This window comes from Fistularia commersonii, chromosome 12 (assembly GCF_037954325.1).
Source record: "Fistularia commersonii isolate RoL2024-O1a breed Wild chromosome 12, RoL_Fcom_v1.0, whole genome shotgun sequence".
Classification (NCBI taxonomy): domain Eukaryota; kingdom Metazoa; phylum Chordata; class Actinopteri; order Syngnathiformes; family Fistulariidae; genus Fistularia; species Fistularia commersonii.
The window spans coordinates 1,547,435-1,565,816 of record NC_141295.1 but is presented as its reverse complement, the minus strand read 5'-3'; the positions used below and the strand labels follow the sequence as shown (position 1 = coordinate 1,565,816).

The following is an 18,382-nucleotide window of genomic DNA, read 5'->3' as shown; positions in this document are numbered from 1 at the left end:
AAATCCAGTAGACTGCACAAAATGAGATCACTCCTCAAGAGGAATAACACAGTTGGGTTTCTGCTCTCTGACTGTTGTCTGAAATTGTTTGTTTTATGTGTGTACCAAGACAAGGATAACATAAGAAACCGTTCCTGTGGAACTTGCTGTTTTTCAAAAACAGAGATCAGTCTGTGTTCTTACCTGAAACAGTATTCCAGTTATGCCATGTGAAGAAAGTCACTGAATAAGGCAGTTTTCTACGCTCCAATGCATTTTTAAAATCATATTTTAAAGGAAAAAGATAATGGGCCCTGCTTTGGGATTTTTGTACGCAACATCTGGATGTAAAGCTATGAGATAAGTGGTGTAATTTGCTTAAATCTTAGAGATACAACCTTTCAATCATCTTTTTGAAATACCAACCATCTTCAACAGAGAAGCTTTCTGATTGTCTTTTCTGATTTATGTCACATCTACATTTAGATCTCATTTTCCTCCTATGGTCTTACATAGAACAGAATTGAATATTTTAGAAATGTAAGGAGTTGTTAATTTGCATCGCTTCCCATCCAGTGAAACAGAAGGCCAAAACCAGCTGCTTCCAGTTCCTCTGCTTTTTAGCCCCCTGCTGTATATCTGTAACACTGTAAACCTTCTTCCTCCTCTTGTGTTAGGGTCGCCAGCGACCCGTTTTAGTTTTTAAATGCATAAAATAATCACTTAAAATTTTTTTATTGCATCAAGGCTTCTTGACTTTGTCAGGAACCTTGCTTTCAACAAAATTCAACAAAAACATTTTTTTTCACTGCATTATAAAATGCTCTAGTTAAAATTATGTCCTTTGTAGTGTTAGGGTCGGTTTCGACCCGGGTATAAAAATAAGATTACAAAGCAAAAATTATAGCCAAAATTTAAATCATAAATGCATTGTCAGCCAACACGATGGCAGCCACCTCCTCCCCCAATCATGTGAGCTCCTGGGGATGCTCATTTGTCCAGGATTGCTCCAAAAAATCAAAACAAACAAAGATGAGCATGTCCAGTCACGTCCTTGACATGACCACTGGACTGCAGGGTCACAATATCACTTGTGACAATTTTTTTACAACCTAGGACTTTGGACAAGAACTCCTCAAGAGAGAACTTACCATGGTGGGCACAGTGAAGAAAAATAAACCTGAGTTGCCTGCTGAAATCGTGCAGTGAAAGACAGGGTTCCACTTTCCTCCAAGTTTGCTTTTACAGACACCACCACTGTTGTCTCATATTGTCCAAAAAGAAGACAGAATGTGATACTTCTGTCTACTCTTCATAAAGCTGCAGCTGAGTCATCAGGAAGTGATAAAAAGCCCACAATTATCCTTGACTATAATGAAAACAAAGGAGGAGTGGACAACCTGGACGAGCTGACAGCCACCTTCACTTGCCAGCGTATGACCAGAAGATGGACAATGATATTTTGTGTTATGACCTGTCCTGTGTTTCAGTGTGTTCATTTTAAAGTCCTATTGCTGACATTTTTTTGTTTCTTTCCATTTTCTTGAAGAAAATATATATGGGTCGAAAATGACCCATAACACCATAGATGTTACTATAGTTAAAAATTTTAAAATGAAAAAAATAAATCAACAAATTCATTTCAGAGATGTGTTCTATACCCCTTACCAATATTCTGGTAACACAACATCCTTTAATTTATTTACAGTGTTCTCTTGAGGTTAATTTTTCTGTTTTTTATTGAAATCGAGAAGTATACTAATAACAATAAAAAGGCCCAGAGAACCACAACAAAAAATTTTAAATCCAATATTTTCATGGATAAGGAAGCCTAACAAGGTAACCAAGAGATGAGAAAAAGAATTGGAATTTAAGTTTTTATTTTTAGTGTATTTTAAAGCTGATTTAAGACACGGGTCGAAACCGACCCGTTAACACCGGGGATGCTACCAGAAAACTAACACAGGAGGAAGGTTAAAAAGAGTTTGAATATTGTTAATAAGAAGTTTAAAAACTACATCATTTCATCCTTACAATTGTAAATCTACCAAATGCGACTGGTGCTATGATGGTTGAGCTAATGCATCGCCAGATAGTTTTTTTTTGTCACATTTTCAGTGTCATTTTTCTTGCAGATTTTTCTTGTATATCTTGCAGACAGTTTGCAGCTGTTCATAAAAAATAATTAAAAAGAGTGATGTTAAAATTATTTCTTTGAACACAAAAACAAAAGCTATTGCAAAATGTAATAAAAAATTAGATAAATGTTATCTCTTTAGTGTTGTAGGACAAGTTAAAAAAAAAAAGAGCGACATATACATATAGTATATTCGGAGTGACCTGGTCTAGTTGAAAACCATGTAAGTCAAGGTCTCTAAGAATTTTGTCGCAGCTTCACGCCGTACTGCATGTCCTGCTCTCGCCACGCTTCCTGCCTCATTCCACCCTGACGGCCATACCCGAGGCATGAAATGACCCAAAAATTTGTGGAAAAAAGACAAATAAATGTGGTCTCAGTTGATAAGAAACCAATGTTTTGAATGTAACACTCTAGGTCAATTTTGCTATGTTTGTGACCATCATGCATTTACTATCGTTGTCCGAAACATTAAGTGTTAAGTATTACAAAGTAGAATTAGATATGAATTGCTTGTGCTCACTTGAAATTGCTGCGTGTGAAGATTGAAAAGCCTAAATGTCAGGCTTACCAGATAATATGAGCAACTGACTGTACTCCCTGTTTTCAAATCGGTTGACCATGATTGTTCCTTTTTCTGCAGGGGTGTTGATGAGTGTGCTGTCTCGTCCGTGCCGCATGATGTTACTGGTGAATCCGCAGAGCGGGAAAGGACAGGCACTCAGTCTCTACAACAACCATATCCAGAGGATGCTCAGTGAGGCTGGGGTTCCACACACACTTTACATCACGGGTGAGTGTACTACATATCCAGGCTCTAGTCATCCCTCGTTCGGACTACTGCAACTCCCTCCCTGCTGGTGCCCCAGCGGTGACCATCAGCGGTGACCACCTCTGGAGCTTATTCAGAAAGTGGCAGCCCGCCTGGTGTTCAACCGTCCCAAATTCTCGCGCACAACTCCCCTTCTTATGTCCCTATAGTAGTTAGTTAGTCCTCTTGCACGAGATGCGCAGAGCCAACCGTGGCTACCAGGTTTCTCCATTGGGGTCTGTCGTTGGCAAGTTGCCGTGCCTGTGCCAGGCTCACACCGCAGGCCCTGAGGTCCTGGGCTACAACATCAAGCCAGCGGGTGCGGGGGGCACCTCTTGGTCTTCTCCATCCGGCTGGCTGGGGATTAAAGGCCAAGATGGAGCTTGTTGGATGTTCGGCAGGCAAGCGGATGATGTGGCCATACCATCAAACTCGCCGCATTGCTGCGAGGCGAGATGCTGGAGGCTGCCGGGTTCGATCCCTTAGGGTCTTGTTGGTGACATGCTGGGTCCAGCTGATGCCTTCTAATGTCCTCAGGGCCCAGGAGTCAAATCCATCAAGCCTGGCTGCCAGCGTGTTGTTCAGCGGCCAGGTTTCGGAGCCATAGAGTAGGACAGAGACGACTGAGGCATTGTAGACCCGGAGCTTTGTCACCCGGGATATGTCCCGGTGGCGCCACAATGGTCTCCACAGGGACTGCATGACTGACGTCGCAAGGGCACGGCGCCGGTCAATCTCAACTTTGAGATCTCCGGTGTTTGACAGGGTTGAGCCGAGGTACTTGAAGGTAGCGACAAAGTGGACAGGGGTGCCGTCGAAGAGGAGTGGCGGTGGATCGGGTCCCTCTCCTATATGCATAAGCTCGGTTTTTGGCCAGCTTATCTTCAGGCCGAGTTTCCTGGACTCCTCATCAAAAACACGGAGGGCTTCACGAAGCTGGTCAGCGATCTCACTGAACAGCGCGGTGTCATCCGCGTACTCGAGATCCCTGAGGGTGATTATGTCCCTATACTGGCTCCCGTTAGCCACCCGCATCAAGTTCAAGTCCCTGGTGCTCGCCTACCGGGCAGTGAATGGGACAGCGCCGTCTTACCGTAACCTGGAGAGGTTACGGTCAAGCCACATGTCCCTACCCGTCCCCTCCGATCTGCCACCTCTGGGCAACCGTCCACCCCATCGCTCAGAGCCCCCGGCTGCTGATCGAACCGGTCTCGGCTTTTCTTGGTCTCGGTTCCTCAGTGGTGGAATGAAATCCCGAAAAACGTCAGAACAGCGGGGTCACTGCCCATCTTTCGACGAGAGCTGAAAACATACCTCTTCACCAAGCACTACCCTACTAATCCCACTTAGCCCCCCCCCAAAAAAAAAACAAAAAAAAAACATGAAATGAATGTATGTATATATAAGGTTCTGAGATGAATTGATCTGAATTGTACTTCTTGTAAGTCGCTTTGGATAAAAGCTTCTGCCAAATGACCATAGTGTAGCGAGTGTACACAATGAGATAAATGGTATATACTGGTGAATCTGTCTGCTTCAGTCCACGCTGGCAGATGAGTGAACCGGTGGATTTCGCCTTGATGAAGCTCTGAGTATTTTTCCTATGTTATAACCCCGATTTTCAGGCATCCACAAGCTGGAAAAAGTACTACTAAATAATGAAAAACATATCATTGTAATACTCGATGTTGTTTGAAGCCATCACATGCATCTTGCTTTTTTTTATACTTTGGTTTGAATTTCTGTCTACCACCAGGATGGGGAAATGATCCAATAGGCATTAATGTGTGAAATTCGGAGGAGTTGGGTTGGAGCATGGGTCAGTGAAGAGTGGCCCGCAGACCAACTTTCAGGAAATGGCAACGTCTAGTTGTTGGTCATTAAGCATCAAGCAAACAAAAATCTACAGTTTTTTTTGTAACGTCGGTGTAATCGCTGCTGATCTTATTTAGCACGAGCACATTGACACATTATGTAATCACGCTTTCACTGTCAAACCCTCACTTATACACAAAACTCCAACAATCAATACTCCTTTTGATTCCCCGGTCCAAGAACATCTCCTCTCATTTTAATCTCCTTGTGTTTTCTTACTGTCAGCAACACCATGCTGATCAACCGCCCCTGACCCCTATGCATGCAAAGCTGTTATGTAATAAACATGTGTACACATGGATAGACATACATATGGATAAAGACATGCGCATGAGAAACACACGCACACAATCCCCTTTTGCCATGATTTGATTTAAATCTTGTGTTCCCTAAATGTCCATATAATCTATACTGGGCAGTTATGATTATACAGTGTAGAATTACATGTTTGACTGTCCCACACTGTAGCGGGACAGATGTGTCAGCAGATGTGCTGGATGCTCTCAGCCTGATCATTTGGGTGGACTCTTTCCCTCGTCTGTCATTTTGATTTCCACACGGAGTCTGGGAGTGAACATAAATCACTAGAGTGTCAGATAACAGATAAAAATGTCTTTCATCGCAATGAGAGGCGCAAAGGGCGCAGAGAAGCCAGACGAAAAGAGAGACACAGTGAGGAGGAATGACAGGAAAGCGCAAGGAAAAAAAGAGCTCTTTCTGATTTTACAGCCGCACTTTTTGACAAGTTAATACTGGAGTTGATTTTAATCCCGAAAATCTACCACAATGAAAAAAAGCATGACCACCAGCAGGGAAATTTGGATTCTATCTGTACAACTCATAGACTTCTGAAATGAATCTTTCAGTCAAATCGGTAGATTTAACCCTGAAATGTAGAAGAGAGTAATTTATTTTTCGGCATGCCGTCTGGAAATTTCTCAGCAATCCTAATTGACCTCACAATTTGACTTAAAAAAAGCAGTTTTAGATCTATTTACATTATCAATCTTTTTCATGTTGACTCAAGTGTTGGGTGCAGATGCTCCCTGTCTTCAGCTGCTGCAGGGCAAATTTGATCATGTTTGTCATGTAATTTTATTTGCTAAACTTTCTAAATTGTATTCTAATCTAATCTAATCTAATCAGTCTTCCCTTCAGACACCTGACCACAAGAGAGCAGCTTCATATTGGAAAAGAAAAAAAAAAATCTATCAGGCTTTTTTTTTTTTTTTTTAATTTCAGTGTAGCGTAACACTTGGTTGTTTATTCACTGTGGATTTATAGGTCCATTGCCGGTCTTGTATAAAGATACTGACGATATCGGACGGAGTCATCACTGCGTCCAGGGGAGAATAGATGCAGGGTGACTGCAGCGCTGGGAGGAGTCCAGCAAAGGCAGTTAGTGTTTTGTGTGTTTTGCAGTGCGGCGGTGCACGTGTCTTTCTGGCAGCAGAGCTGGCACACTGTTCCTCCCAGGCAGTCCCCTCACTGCTCAGGCATCCAAGGATGTCTGTCAGACAGCATTAATTAAACAGCAGCTACAGGCTTGTCTTCCTCTTGTGCTATAATCTCATCTGTACAATGCAAATAATATCCAGAAGGAAAAGCTCCCCCTCAGACCTCACTCTCCGTTGCTCATGTGAGGGATGATACAGCACTGTTTGAAGTTGAGCAGCGAAGGCAAGAAGGGGCTCGAGATGTTGGAAGAATCTTTTTCGTATTTGACCGATCATTACTTTAGCAGCTACGCATGAGGAAAAAACATTGCAAATATCAGCCGAATTTGATATTGTGAAATATGTTCTTTGCATTCTATGTCCATACACGGACCATTGTCCAGTTAAAAAAAAGGTTTGTATACTATTCACAAATCATCTCCAGACATTCACTGTTTATCATGGTTCCCACCATTAATCGTGTGCTAAGATTATGCAGTATATACATATATATATATATATATACTGCTCAAAAAAATAAAGGGAACACTTAAAAAACACATCCTAGATCTAAATGAATGAAATATTCTTATGAAATACTTTGCTCTTTACACAGTTGAATGTGCTGACAACAAAATCACACAAAAATGATCCATGGAAATCAATTGTATCAACCCATGGAGGTCTGGATTAGGAATCACACTCAAAATGAAAGTGTAAAAACAAACGCCAGGCTGATCCAACTTTGATGTAATGTCCTTAAAACAAGTGAAAATGAATCTGTGTTGCTTCCTGAGTGGACACTATGATTTCACAGAAGTGTGATTGACTTGAAGTTACATTGTGTTGTTCAAGTGTTCCCTTTATTTTTTTGAGCAGTATATATGTATACAGAGAAGTTTTCTCTGTATACATATATATATATATATATATACAGAGATCTCCATTGATAGTAAGGAAAGGATATAAGCATTATAGTAGACGATTCAGTTAATGCTGAAACATCAAGTTTGCAGGAATGGTGTGGTAGTCACCCTTTTTCAAATGTATTACAACACATTTCTTCAGCTATAACCTCAAACTTCTACCTGCTCAGATATGGTTAAAGACATCGAGTGGACAGTTTAATGTTAAGGCCTTTTTCAATTCAACCACTGTCCGAGGTGGCGTCGGATTCCTTTTCTTTAATTCAACTTTACTCTGAAAATTGCCTCTCCAGAGAAGAGTGTTACATTGACTTATGGTGTCTTGATGGAGATAATATAATCACTTGGGTATTGCCAATTTAGTTAAATGACAATTTCAATTTTTTTCTTGGGGTAGCTCATAAAGAAAAACCACTGGCTGCATGGTACTTCCTCTACACACATCTTCATCTGGCACAACTACAGTGTGAAAATATGAAAACATAATGATATCATATTGGTCAGCAGCAGTAAAAGTTGATAGTCCTATTTGATATTTCTCAAAATAAGAGCTGATTGGTTCAGTGCTAAATTCCATTTCACGTTTATTCATGCCTCGGCTGCACCTCAGAAAGAAAAGACAGAAACAGAGAATTGATTTTAGAAAGTATTGCAAAACACAAGTGATTGGTTTTTTTCCCTATCACATATGTATATTCTATATATATATACACTATATGGCCAAAGTATTCACCTTGAGTCTGAGTCTGAGTAACTTTTATGTGAAGATTGGCGAGTACAAGCAGTCACAAACACAAACAGTAATTGTAGAAAAGTGTCGAAAACTCGAGGTGTTTTACATTATCCCGATCCCAACATTCACTTGTTAATCCCCCTCGGTATATGCAAAGTTTGTTTTGCAACTGAAATATTATAATAAATATTATTACCATGCTGATAAAAAGCAAGACCAGCAATGGTCTGTTTTTTATTTATAATTAGGTGGTTGGGGGATAGAGTAAGAACAGTCAGGAAACGTGCTCATAGATATGCATGAGCGTGATGAATCAGTCACAATCTACTGTCTCTAACCTCTTCCCATCTGCACTTCTTTATGCTCTTTCCTTCTCACACGTCTCCTTCTTTTCTCCCGTCTTTTGCTTTCCCTTAAGAATGCAATCACTACATTGACACGGACACGTGATATGGTCGGGCCCTTGAGGAGGGGCTCTATTCCTTCATTCTGCTGAGTTAAAGAGAGGAAAGGCAAGATGAGAGACCTAGAAATTAGATCCATCCCTGTCGGACTTTTTGTTTACCTTGTATTGCTGAGGCACTCTAGTACTGCTCTTTTTCAGTTTTGGCGATGTATGTGAGAGCGGCTTTTTAATTTCAGGTCCCTGGATCTCACAGGTCTGAAATGTCTGGATGGATTAGGTTCACTGCCACACCTTACTGGTCGCACCCAGTGTGACTTGCAACATGAAGATGAGGTTGGACTGGTTTGTACTCGGAGAGGTTAAATGTCTGGATTTAAAAAAAAAAAAGTTGATGAATAAATCTCATCGATGTTCAAAAACTATGAATGAACTCTGCCGCAATAAACAGTTGTGTGTATCTTATATAATAAATACCAACTCTAGTTTTAGTGAGATCCTGTGGACAAATTGTTTTCATGTACAAGGACTTTTTCGTGGCCTGTAGATGCGCCATAATAGACATATTATGGTGCATATTTTTGGACTTTTGGAGGAAAACATGCAAACTCCACACAGAGAGGTCAGAATTGAAACAGGGTCCTTTGCACTTTTACTGCCACCCCCCAAGAATATAAATAGAGGTCAGGAGAAAATGAATAACAATAATGAATAAACAATAGCACACACAAGAAGATCAGGTTGACTAGCAGATAAAGGTGAAGATATAATGGCATGGTGGTTGTCTAGTTTGGATAAAAACAACATCTACGACTAGCCGGGCTTTATCTGTGAAACTGCAAGTGCTTCTGGGTTATCTCGTTCTTATCAGATCTTTCAAGATCACCTTTAGTTAAAAAAAAAAAAAAAAAGATAGAACAAAAATTGTATCGCTCCACTAAACCCATCTGGCTTTCACCTGCTCATTTTTCACCCTCTTGTTTCAGAATCCGTAACACTTCCCTGCTGATTGACCATGACCTTTGACCTCTCTCTGAAAGTGGAAAAAGCAATGCTTTTCCTCTACGAAGAAACAGATCTTCATCTCTGTTTCAGTTTTTGCCCGCACATGTGTTTTGCAGAGCGACAGAATCACGCCCGAGAGTTGGTGAGAGAAGCAGACCTGTCACAGTGGGACGCCCTGGTCATCATGTCGGGGGACGGACTCCTGTTTGAGGTAAAGACCAACCAAATGTAAGGTCTTGCATGTAACCTATTATCAGTATTTAAGCTTAACAACAGTAAACAAGAGACATGAAGAGAGTTAAAATTCAGTTGGGTTTACAATTCATTTCCACAACATTCATCACTTCAGACTGTTGCAGCCTTTTTTTCCACCTCCACCGATGTTGCATTAATGTACCTAAAATATATCTGCAGAAGTTGGGTGTGGTTTCTTTTATACATGACTTAAGTTCACAGTTGTCGTTGCAGTCTTTAGACTTTTTTTTCCGCCTCCACCGATGTATTAATGGACCTAAAATATATCTCTGCAGACGTTGGGTGTGGTTTCTTTTTTTACTTGACTTAAATTCTCAGTTGTTGTTTGTTGTTGCAGTCTTTAGACTTTTTTTTTCCACCTCCACCGATGTTTTAATGTACCTAAAACATATCTCTGCAGACGTTGGCTGTGGTTTCTTTTTACTTGACTTAATTTGAGAGATGAGATGAGATGAGAACAACTTTATTAATCCCGAAGGAAATTGTTGTGCCAGAGTTTCAAGTAAAAACACAACAGTAGTAGATAATAGTGGAAAGGAGGAAGAGTAAGAAATATAATGAAATATAAATTGTCTTTTCTGTTTGCAGTAACTACAAAGATTGAAGATTCCCTGAATTAACTTAACAGTTACTAAAGCAAGAAGAAGTAATAGAAAAATAGAAGTAGAGAATTTATGAAAAAGAGACACTAAGGTGAAGAGAATTTCTCAGTCGTTGTTTGCAAAGTACAATGAGATTTTTCAATTTTTGTTTTTCTTTACCCAAACAGCAGAACATTATGGTCTGACATTTGAATCTCCTAAAAAATAATAAGACTGCGGAGATCTTAAATACGATACAGCAACCATCGGGTTCTTGTCAGCGAAACCGACTTTCAGCAACAGCTTCTAACCAACAGCTTGGAAAACAGCTTCTTCCTGTTCAACTCATGGAAACGGTGTTTTGCTGTGCCTCCTTATCAGGTGATAAACGGTCTACTTGAGAGATCAGACTGGGAGGAGGCCATCCGGACTCCCTTGGGGATCCTTCCCGGTGGATCGGGCAATGCCCTGGCTGCATCCATACACCATTATTCTGGGTGAGTGGTGAGCGGAATCTACTCACATAAAGCCAGTTTATTCTACTGTCAGTAATGCACACTGCTCAAAAAACATAAAGGGAACACTTAAAAAAACACATTCTGGATCTAAATGAATGAAATATTCTTATGAAATACTTTGCTCTTTACACAGTTGAATGTGCTGACAACAAAATCACACAAAAATGATCAATGGAAATCAATGAGGGGTTTTTTTTGTTTTTTTTTTGGACAGAGACACAAACGTACACACACACACACTGCATAGCCTAACTTGCTGCCAACCTGATCTGGGGCATCAGTGCAGTAAAAAGTCCTGAAAGAGAAACGTTTTTACCTGTTTCTTGAAGGTTGAGATAGATGATGCTAGTCTTGTTGCTTCTGGGAGTTTGTTCCACCACTGAGGTAGTAGAACTGAGAATTAGAAGTAGAATTTTCCATATTTGTTATCAAATTCAAAATCAACCTGTTTAATAAGGATCAATTAATGTAGTGCTTTCACACCTTACAGTATCAAAGTGCTTTACTAGATAAAAACTTTTGATTTAGACATCAAATTATGTTTCGCTATCTTACACCGCTCGAGCGTCAACTGCTCATCTTTATACCAACTGATTTAGCTTTAACCGTACTGTATGTGTACATACACGTGTGTACATATGTGCAAACATTTTTCTCAAAGTAATGCAATGTACACTGCTCAAAAAAATAAAGGGAACACTTAAAAAAACACATCCTAGATCTAAATGAATGAAATATTCTTATGAAATACCATGGAAATCAATTGTATCAACCCATGGAGGTCTGGATTAGTAATCACACTCAAAATTAAAGTGTAAAAACAAACTCCAGGCTGATCCAACTTTGATGTAATGTCCTTAAAACAAGTGAAAATGAATCTGTGTTGCTTCCTGAGTGGACACTATGATTTCACAGAAGTGTGATTGACTTGGAGTTACATTGAGTCGTTCAAGTGTTCCCTTTATTTTTTTGAGCGGTATAGTTGTGGTACGTCGTACATGGTACGTTACAGGGACACGCAAACATGCACGAGCACACCCACATACACGTCTCTGTGTGAAATCATGATTAATTTACTGCAGCAAACTGGAGTAAGGAAAAGAGTGGAAAAGTGCTGCATTTTAGCATCATGACTGTCATGACTAACCTACCGTGAACCAGTTTATCCAGATGGGTAACATACTGGTTTAAACCGTATCACACAGGCATGTTGCCGTTCCACACACGTGCATAGAGTATCCGTGCACGCAGGTGAGTCAGTTGTAACTCATATTCGGCCCGGCGGTTTGGTATTTATGATCATTCCACCACAATGACTGACATGCGGCGTCGCTTAGGCTTTGGACCAGAATCAGGAACGTAACTGTCAGAAGAAGCGTGCCATGTAAAATGTCGCCTCCCACTCCAGATGCAACTAATGGGTCACAACGTAATTATTAATCACCCATACTGTTTTTTTAATAAGATCGCAGATATATTTACTGACCACCACGACATGATTCCCTGCTGCCTTTTGCTTCAACGGCGAAAGATGCACTTAACCGAATGAATTATTAATCATTAGCTCATTTCAGTGATTGTTTGCTCATTTAGCGACAGCGGATGTAAAAAGAGACGAGGGAAAGCCGAAAGGGCAGAGGGAGAGAGGGGGAAGGATCCCTAAGTGTTTTCCACAAACGAATTAATTCATTTCCTGCAGCATATTGTTTGCACTATTTCAAATATGTAAAACTGTATTTGATTCTCCGAGCTGCTCCTCGCCTCTCCTCACTTTCCTGGCACACAAGGACATTGATAATGGATAGGTCAGTGAAAAAAATACAGACGTTATCCGCTAGACTTATAAGCATCCTTCCAAAGGAGCATTTCCGCTTGCTGTGCACGAATGCGGTCCTGAGAGCATCGAATTCTCTGTGGACCAGAGCTCTACCTTCCTTTTTTCACCACTAGCTGTCACTTGACACGTGCAATTCTACTAGCAACTCTCTAGTAACCACCATCATTTTTATGAAAAAAATTTGACTTTAATTATCTGTTAAATTGATGCTTGGTGATGTAAATAGTTTCACTTTCCGATCTTTTTTGTAGTGTTTTCATCAAAACTAGTTCAAACTTTTAATATCAAAAGGCCTAAATCATCCAAAAATGAATATGTATTCATCCCCCATATCGCTAGAAGGTCAATTAAAGTTTTTCAGTCCATTTAAACATTGCTGAAGTTTCGTAGGAAAACAGCTTTTCAGCCTTTATCAAAACAACTGAAGTGAATGGTGACCTAGATTAAAATGTAATAAAGTAACTTAAAAAAAAAGAAAACACTCTGTACTGCTTGTCTGGTGTAATCTAAGCGTTCAGAAGCCCAGGCATTCAAAGTTGACTTTAAAAGATTTACACCACATTTCCAGTAGAAACATCCCTTGTAATCTCTGCCGATATCGTGGCATCCCATTGATCTCGAGCTGAACCCCTGAGAGAAAAAAACAGTAAGACGTAATTAGGATTTTTGAATCCTTATTCTCCATTCACAGCACATGTTCTTCAATGGAAAACCATTTAGAAATTCCAGTCATTAAAAAACTAACTTACATGGAAACTCCTTGTTTCCATTCGAATGAATAGAAATTTAATGATGATGATACTGTAACTATAATGGCTCTCCTGCTTTCTGAAGACATTGTCATCATGGTCCAGGGTCCATGTGTGTGTGTGTGTGTGTGTTTATGTCGTGAGTGAACGATAGACACAAGGACACACTCGGCGAGGGAACGGGTTTCCCGGGTTTCAGGTGGCCGTCCTGATTCCTGCTTGTCCTTTAAGCACTGAAATTATTGATAAACATTGGCAGGAGTCATCTATGAAGACTACAGGCATCTTGATGCTGGTTAGCAGGATCTAATTGGATCATGAGTGATTTATAGTAATTAAGAGCGGGGAAAAGAGGCAGAATTGGAATCCCTAAAAAAAAAAAAAAAAAAAAAAAAAAATCTTCTTGGGGGGGGGAATAAAAGATGACATTTTTTTATGCGCGGTTATATCCCCCCCCCCCGCTTGACCTTTTGAAATTCACCCCCCTCAACTACATCCGCCGATCAGCCTCCCATCAAACAATGGTCTCCCGGTCATGATGGCAGCAACAATGAGAAGAAGGGACCAGACTAAGTATTGTTTTCCCTCCTCACACACACACACACACACACACACACACACACCCCTGTATCCAGAACCCCTCTTTCTCTCTCGCTGTCTCTCTAGCTGCTGCAGCCTGTCCTGCGGCGGCCCTGACCAGAATATATTTGGCATTATTCTTGGCTGAATGTAGGGTTCACCGAGGCTGCGGATCAAACAAGTGACAGGCGGCTGGAATGTTGCAGGTATCAGACAATGTGGTGGACAGAGGACAGGTTTGCTGAGCGTGTTTTTAAATCCGTGCACAAATATAATGAGTAGGAGCTGGAAGGTCATCGGTGAACTGAGTGTTTTCTGAAGTGACGGAAGTGACACTTACTGATACAGGCGGGAATCTCCCGCCCTCGATGGTTCGGCAGACTCCACATGCGAGTCTGTCATAAAAATATTGTTTTGAAAGCAAAAATACACTTTATTCAGAATGTGGCCCATGGGTGATTTGAAATGCATTAACAAACAGGTCCTGACGGTAAAAGAATAATAGTAATAAAGACGCCCCCCTTCACCGATCGATAGAAACACATCTGCTCCTGGAGTTTTTGGGGTGTCCATGTTTGGATCCGACAGTGGTGTTTTCAGAAATTTTCAGAAAATTTGAAATTGTTTATTGCGGCAAGAAATTAATTGACTTGAAATAATGGCTTTTTTTTTTTTTTTTTTTTTTTTTTGCACATGTAAATGCCGTCCTCAAGTGGTCGTTTGGAGAAACACGTTCTGAATGCGTTTCTGATTGGCAGGCCTTTTGAGCTTCAACCATCTGGTTTTATTGTAGACAAGACCTTAAAAACCTTAAACGCGGACATTTGACGCTGTTCTGGTCTGCGGGAAGAACCTTTGAGCCGGGAAGTTTCACTGACATTTCCACAAGACGGTGATATGAAAAGAAAGAACGTGTTGTGTTGGAAATGTAGATGAGTGTGAAGAAACTCGGGACGTTGAATATGGATGAACGACCTGTCTCCTGCGCCTGTGTATGTGTGTGTGTGTGTGTGTGTGTGTGTCATCTTGACCTTCAACCTGCTTTCCTGCCCAAATATTAAGAGCATTTTCCTCTCACATTTTACTATCAGCATATTATTTTTGAACCAGGATTCCTGGCATCAACCCCCCCTCTGATTTAGACCCTTTTTTTCCATTCCATTCATTTGTAATTGGACAAACAAAGTTAAAAAACATTATTTTACATTACATTACATTACATTGCATTTGGCAGACGCTTTTATCCAAAGCGACTTACAATAGAGGACATAGGGACTGCAAATACACTTGCAAATACACGATGCACAGGAAATATACAGAACAGTAAGCTTGGGTTAATGAGGGGTTTTTTTTTTTTTGGACAGACACACAAACGTACACACACACACACTGCATAGCCTAACTTGCTGCCAACCTGATCTGGGGCATCAGTGCAGTAAAAAGTCCTGAAAGAGAAACGTTTTTACCTGTTTCTTGAAGGTTGAGATAGATGATGCTAGTCTTGTTGCTTCTGGGAGTTTGTTCCACCACTGAGGTAGTAGAACTGAGAATTAGAAGTAGAATTTTCCATATTTGTTATCAAATTCAAAATCAATCTGTTTAATAAGATACTAGATAAGAACTTTTGATTTCGACATCAAATTATGTTTCGCTATCTTACACCGCTCGAGCTTCATCTGCTCATCTTTGTACCAACTGATTTAGCTTTAACCGTACTCTATATGTACATACACGTGTGCACATATGTGCAAACATTTTTCTCAAAGTAATGCAATGTACACTGCTCAAAAAAGTAAAGGGAACACTTAAAAAAACACATCCTAGATCTAAATGAATGAAATATTCTTATGAAATACTTTGCTCTTTACACAGTTGAATGTGCTGACAACAAAATCACACAAAAACGATCCATGGAAATCAATTGTATCAACCCATGGAGGTCTGGATTAGTAATCACACTCCAAATTAAAGTGTAAAAACAAACTCCAGGCGGATCCAACTTTGATGTAATGTCCTTAAAACAAGTGAAAATGAATCTGTGTTGCTTCCTATGATTTCACACAAGTGTGATTGACTTGGAGTTACATTGTGTTGTTCAAGTGTTCCCTTTATTTTTTTTAAGCAGTATATTTGAAGTTCCACACTCTGACAAGGTGGTTTCCCTGCTGCAGAGCCTCTTTGGTGTCCAGCGAGGAGCTCCTGGTCAGCTGTGGTTTCCTGCTCTGTAAAGGACTGGTTTCCCCCATGGATCTGATTTCCATCCAGCTCTCCTCCAGCACGCGCCGCTTCTCCTTCCTGTCTCTGGCGTGGGGTTTCGTAGCGGACGTGGACATCGAGAGCGAGAAGTACCGTCACGTGGGAGCCGCCCGGTTCACGGTGGGCACTCTGGTGCGTCTGGCTTCCCTCCGCGTCTACAACGGCCGGCTGGCTTACCTCCCCGTCCGCGAAAACGATCGATCGCCGATCGATAACTCGACCCGTGAGAGCCGCTCCCCGTCTCTACGAGACCCCCCCTGCCGGACGACCCCGAAGAAGACCTTCCACAACTCCTGCCACTCCAACAACTCGCTTAAAGTCTGGAGGACGGAGAGCGCGCCTTCCCGGAGCGACAGCAAAGTTCAAGGCGGCCTGCCCGACTCTCTGCTGCCTCCCCTGGATCGGCCGCTGCCGAGCGGTTGGGTGGTGGTCCCGGAGGAAGACTTCGTCCTCATGTTGGCCATGTACCAGTCGCATCTGGCCGAGGACCTGCTGGCGGCGCCCGAGGCCGCGCTGGACGACGGCGTCATTCATCTTTTCTACGTGAGGGCGGGGATATCTCGCGCGGCGTTGCTGAGGCTGTTCCTCGCCATGGAGAAGGGGGCGCATCTGACTGCAAATTGTCAACATTTGGTTTACTGTAAAGTGCGTGCGCTCAGGCTAGAGCCGCATTCACCCAAAGGGATAATAACTGTAGATGGGGAGGTGGTAGAATATGGACCAGTGCAAGCAGAGGTGCACCGAGGCCTGGCCAGACTAATCACTGGATGAACACGCTGGCGTGCGGTCACACACACACACACACACACACACTCGCACATATCTACAGGAATGTCCAGTCCATAGGGGAAAAAAAAAAACATAAAGCACATTTACCTTCAGTAATAAATGCTTCACTGCGAGAAAAAAAGTATACAGGCCGGAAAAAATATAAATCAAGGCTGTTTTCGAATCAAAGACAGTGTTCGAAGAAGGAAAATATCACGGCCACGAAACCGAAATAATCAAATGTATTTTGGACAAGTCGCTCACCGCAGTTAAATTCACTTCATATTTTATTCAAAGCATTTTACATTTCATCACTAGTTACTGTATATTTATGAAATCTGTCTGATTTAATGAGCAGGCTGTTTGTCTTATCATCTGGAGCCAGAATGTGCTTTTTTTTCCAAAATTCCAGGACGCTGTTTTCTTCCTAAATGCCATCCGTTTGGGGTCACGAGTTGTGTTTTTTTTTTTTTTTCTGGTAGAAAAATTCTACTTGAGTTGACCCATTTTCTAAATTTTACCGAGCAGTCTGGTTTTGAGCGGTGGTTTCAGGCTCAGAATCATTTGGTACAAAATGCCGATCTCTCACAAAACTTCAGCACAAAGTCTGGTTTATACACAAACACAGAACGATTCATTGGTTTATTCATCCTTTTTACCACCTATCCTACGCACAGGAGTTCGACCAACGATGAAAAAATACCCACGAATAATTTGCGGACCCATAATCCCATCAGATTGATTTCAGTTGGTCCGTACAGAAGAAACTTTCCAACTTTTCCATTCTAAACTCTACGAACTGGACTCTCAGATGCCATTTTAAATATCCATATCTCTGTTAGTGATGGAACCCATCACTCTGAGTGACAGCTTGTTGAGACCCACATTTTTAAGGCTTTTAAAAAACAGCAGAAAAAAAAAAAACATGCTTTAGTAGATGTGCTGGAATCAAGTGACAGATAAAAAAAAAACATTTCAGCATCTTCAGCCTCCAGACCTCTTGTCCTATTTGTCTGAAAGCACAGCAGAGGATTAGATTTATGCTTTCTTGGTTTCTCTGCAGCAGATGTCTGACTGTGAGCATGTGTGTGTGTGTGTGTGTGTGTGTGTGTACGATGCAGCGAAACAGAAACCATTGGGCTTCTTCAAAATCCAGTGCTCATTTGAAGCCAAGCATCACACACCAGAGCTTTGAGTCAGTGTGTTGATCACCAACTCAGACATGAAAAAGAATCGTGCAGCGCTCGCTCACGTCAAAAAATAAAATCTTGAAGGCAGGTGCTGGACTAGATGAATGAGGAAAAGGTCAGTACACTGCTGCTTCTTCCTTCTATTATTTAGATCTAGAGCTGATCTTTTCAGATTGTTGCTCAGCTGGTTGTCTGTTAGTAATAGGAAGTCTGCGGACGCAGAAACACACATCGGTGTATCGCCACAGTCATGCCGTATGTTACGACGTTATGCAAACCCAACTCATATTTCCTGCCTTAAGGCCTCATCAGCAGCATTTCCAGCCATTTGTGACTTTTAATTC

The 18,382-nt window shown here is 41.3% G+C and overlaps 1 protein-coding gene across 1 annotated transcript in view; it reads left to right on the top strand.

Annotated features, from left to right (window-relative positions):
- Nucleotides 1-17,492, top strand: part of LOC147228080 (sphingosine kinase 1-like) — a 37,135-nt gene extending 19,643 nt beyond the window's left edge. Inside the window, exons 2-5 of the mRNA XM_086156281.1 lie at nucleotides 2,760-2,909; nucleotides 9,422-9,516; nucleotides 10,523-10,638; nucleotides 15,996-17,492. Coding sequence (XP_086012407.1) covers nucleotides 2,760-2,909; nucleotides 9,422-9,516; nucleotides 10,523-10,638; nucleotides 15,996-16,851 — 1,217 coding nt within the window. The 3' untranslated portion in view covers nucleotides 16,852-17,492. The remainder of the gene's footprint in view (nucleotides 1-2,759; nucleotides 2,910-9,421; nucleotides 9,517-10,522; nucleotides 10,639-15,995) is intronic.
- The last annotated feature ends 890 nt before the right edge of the window (nucleotides 17,493-18,382 follow it).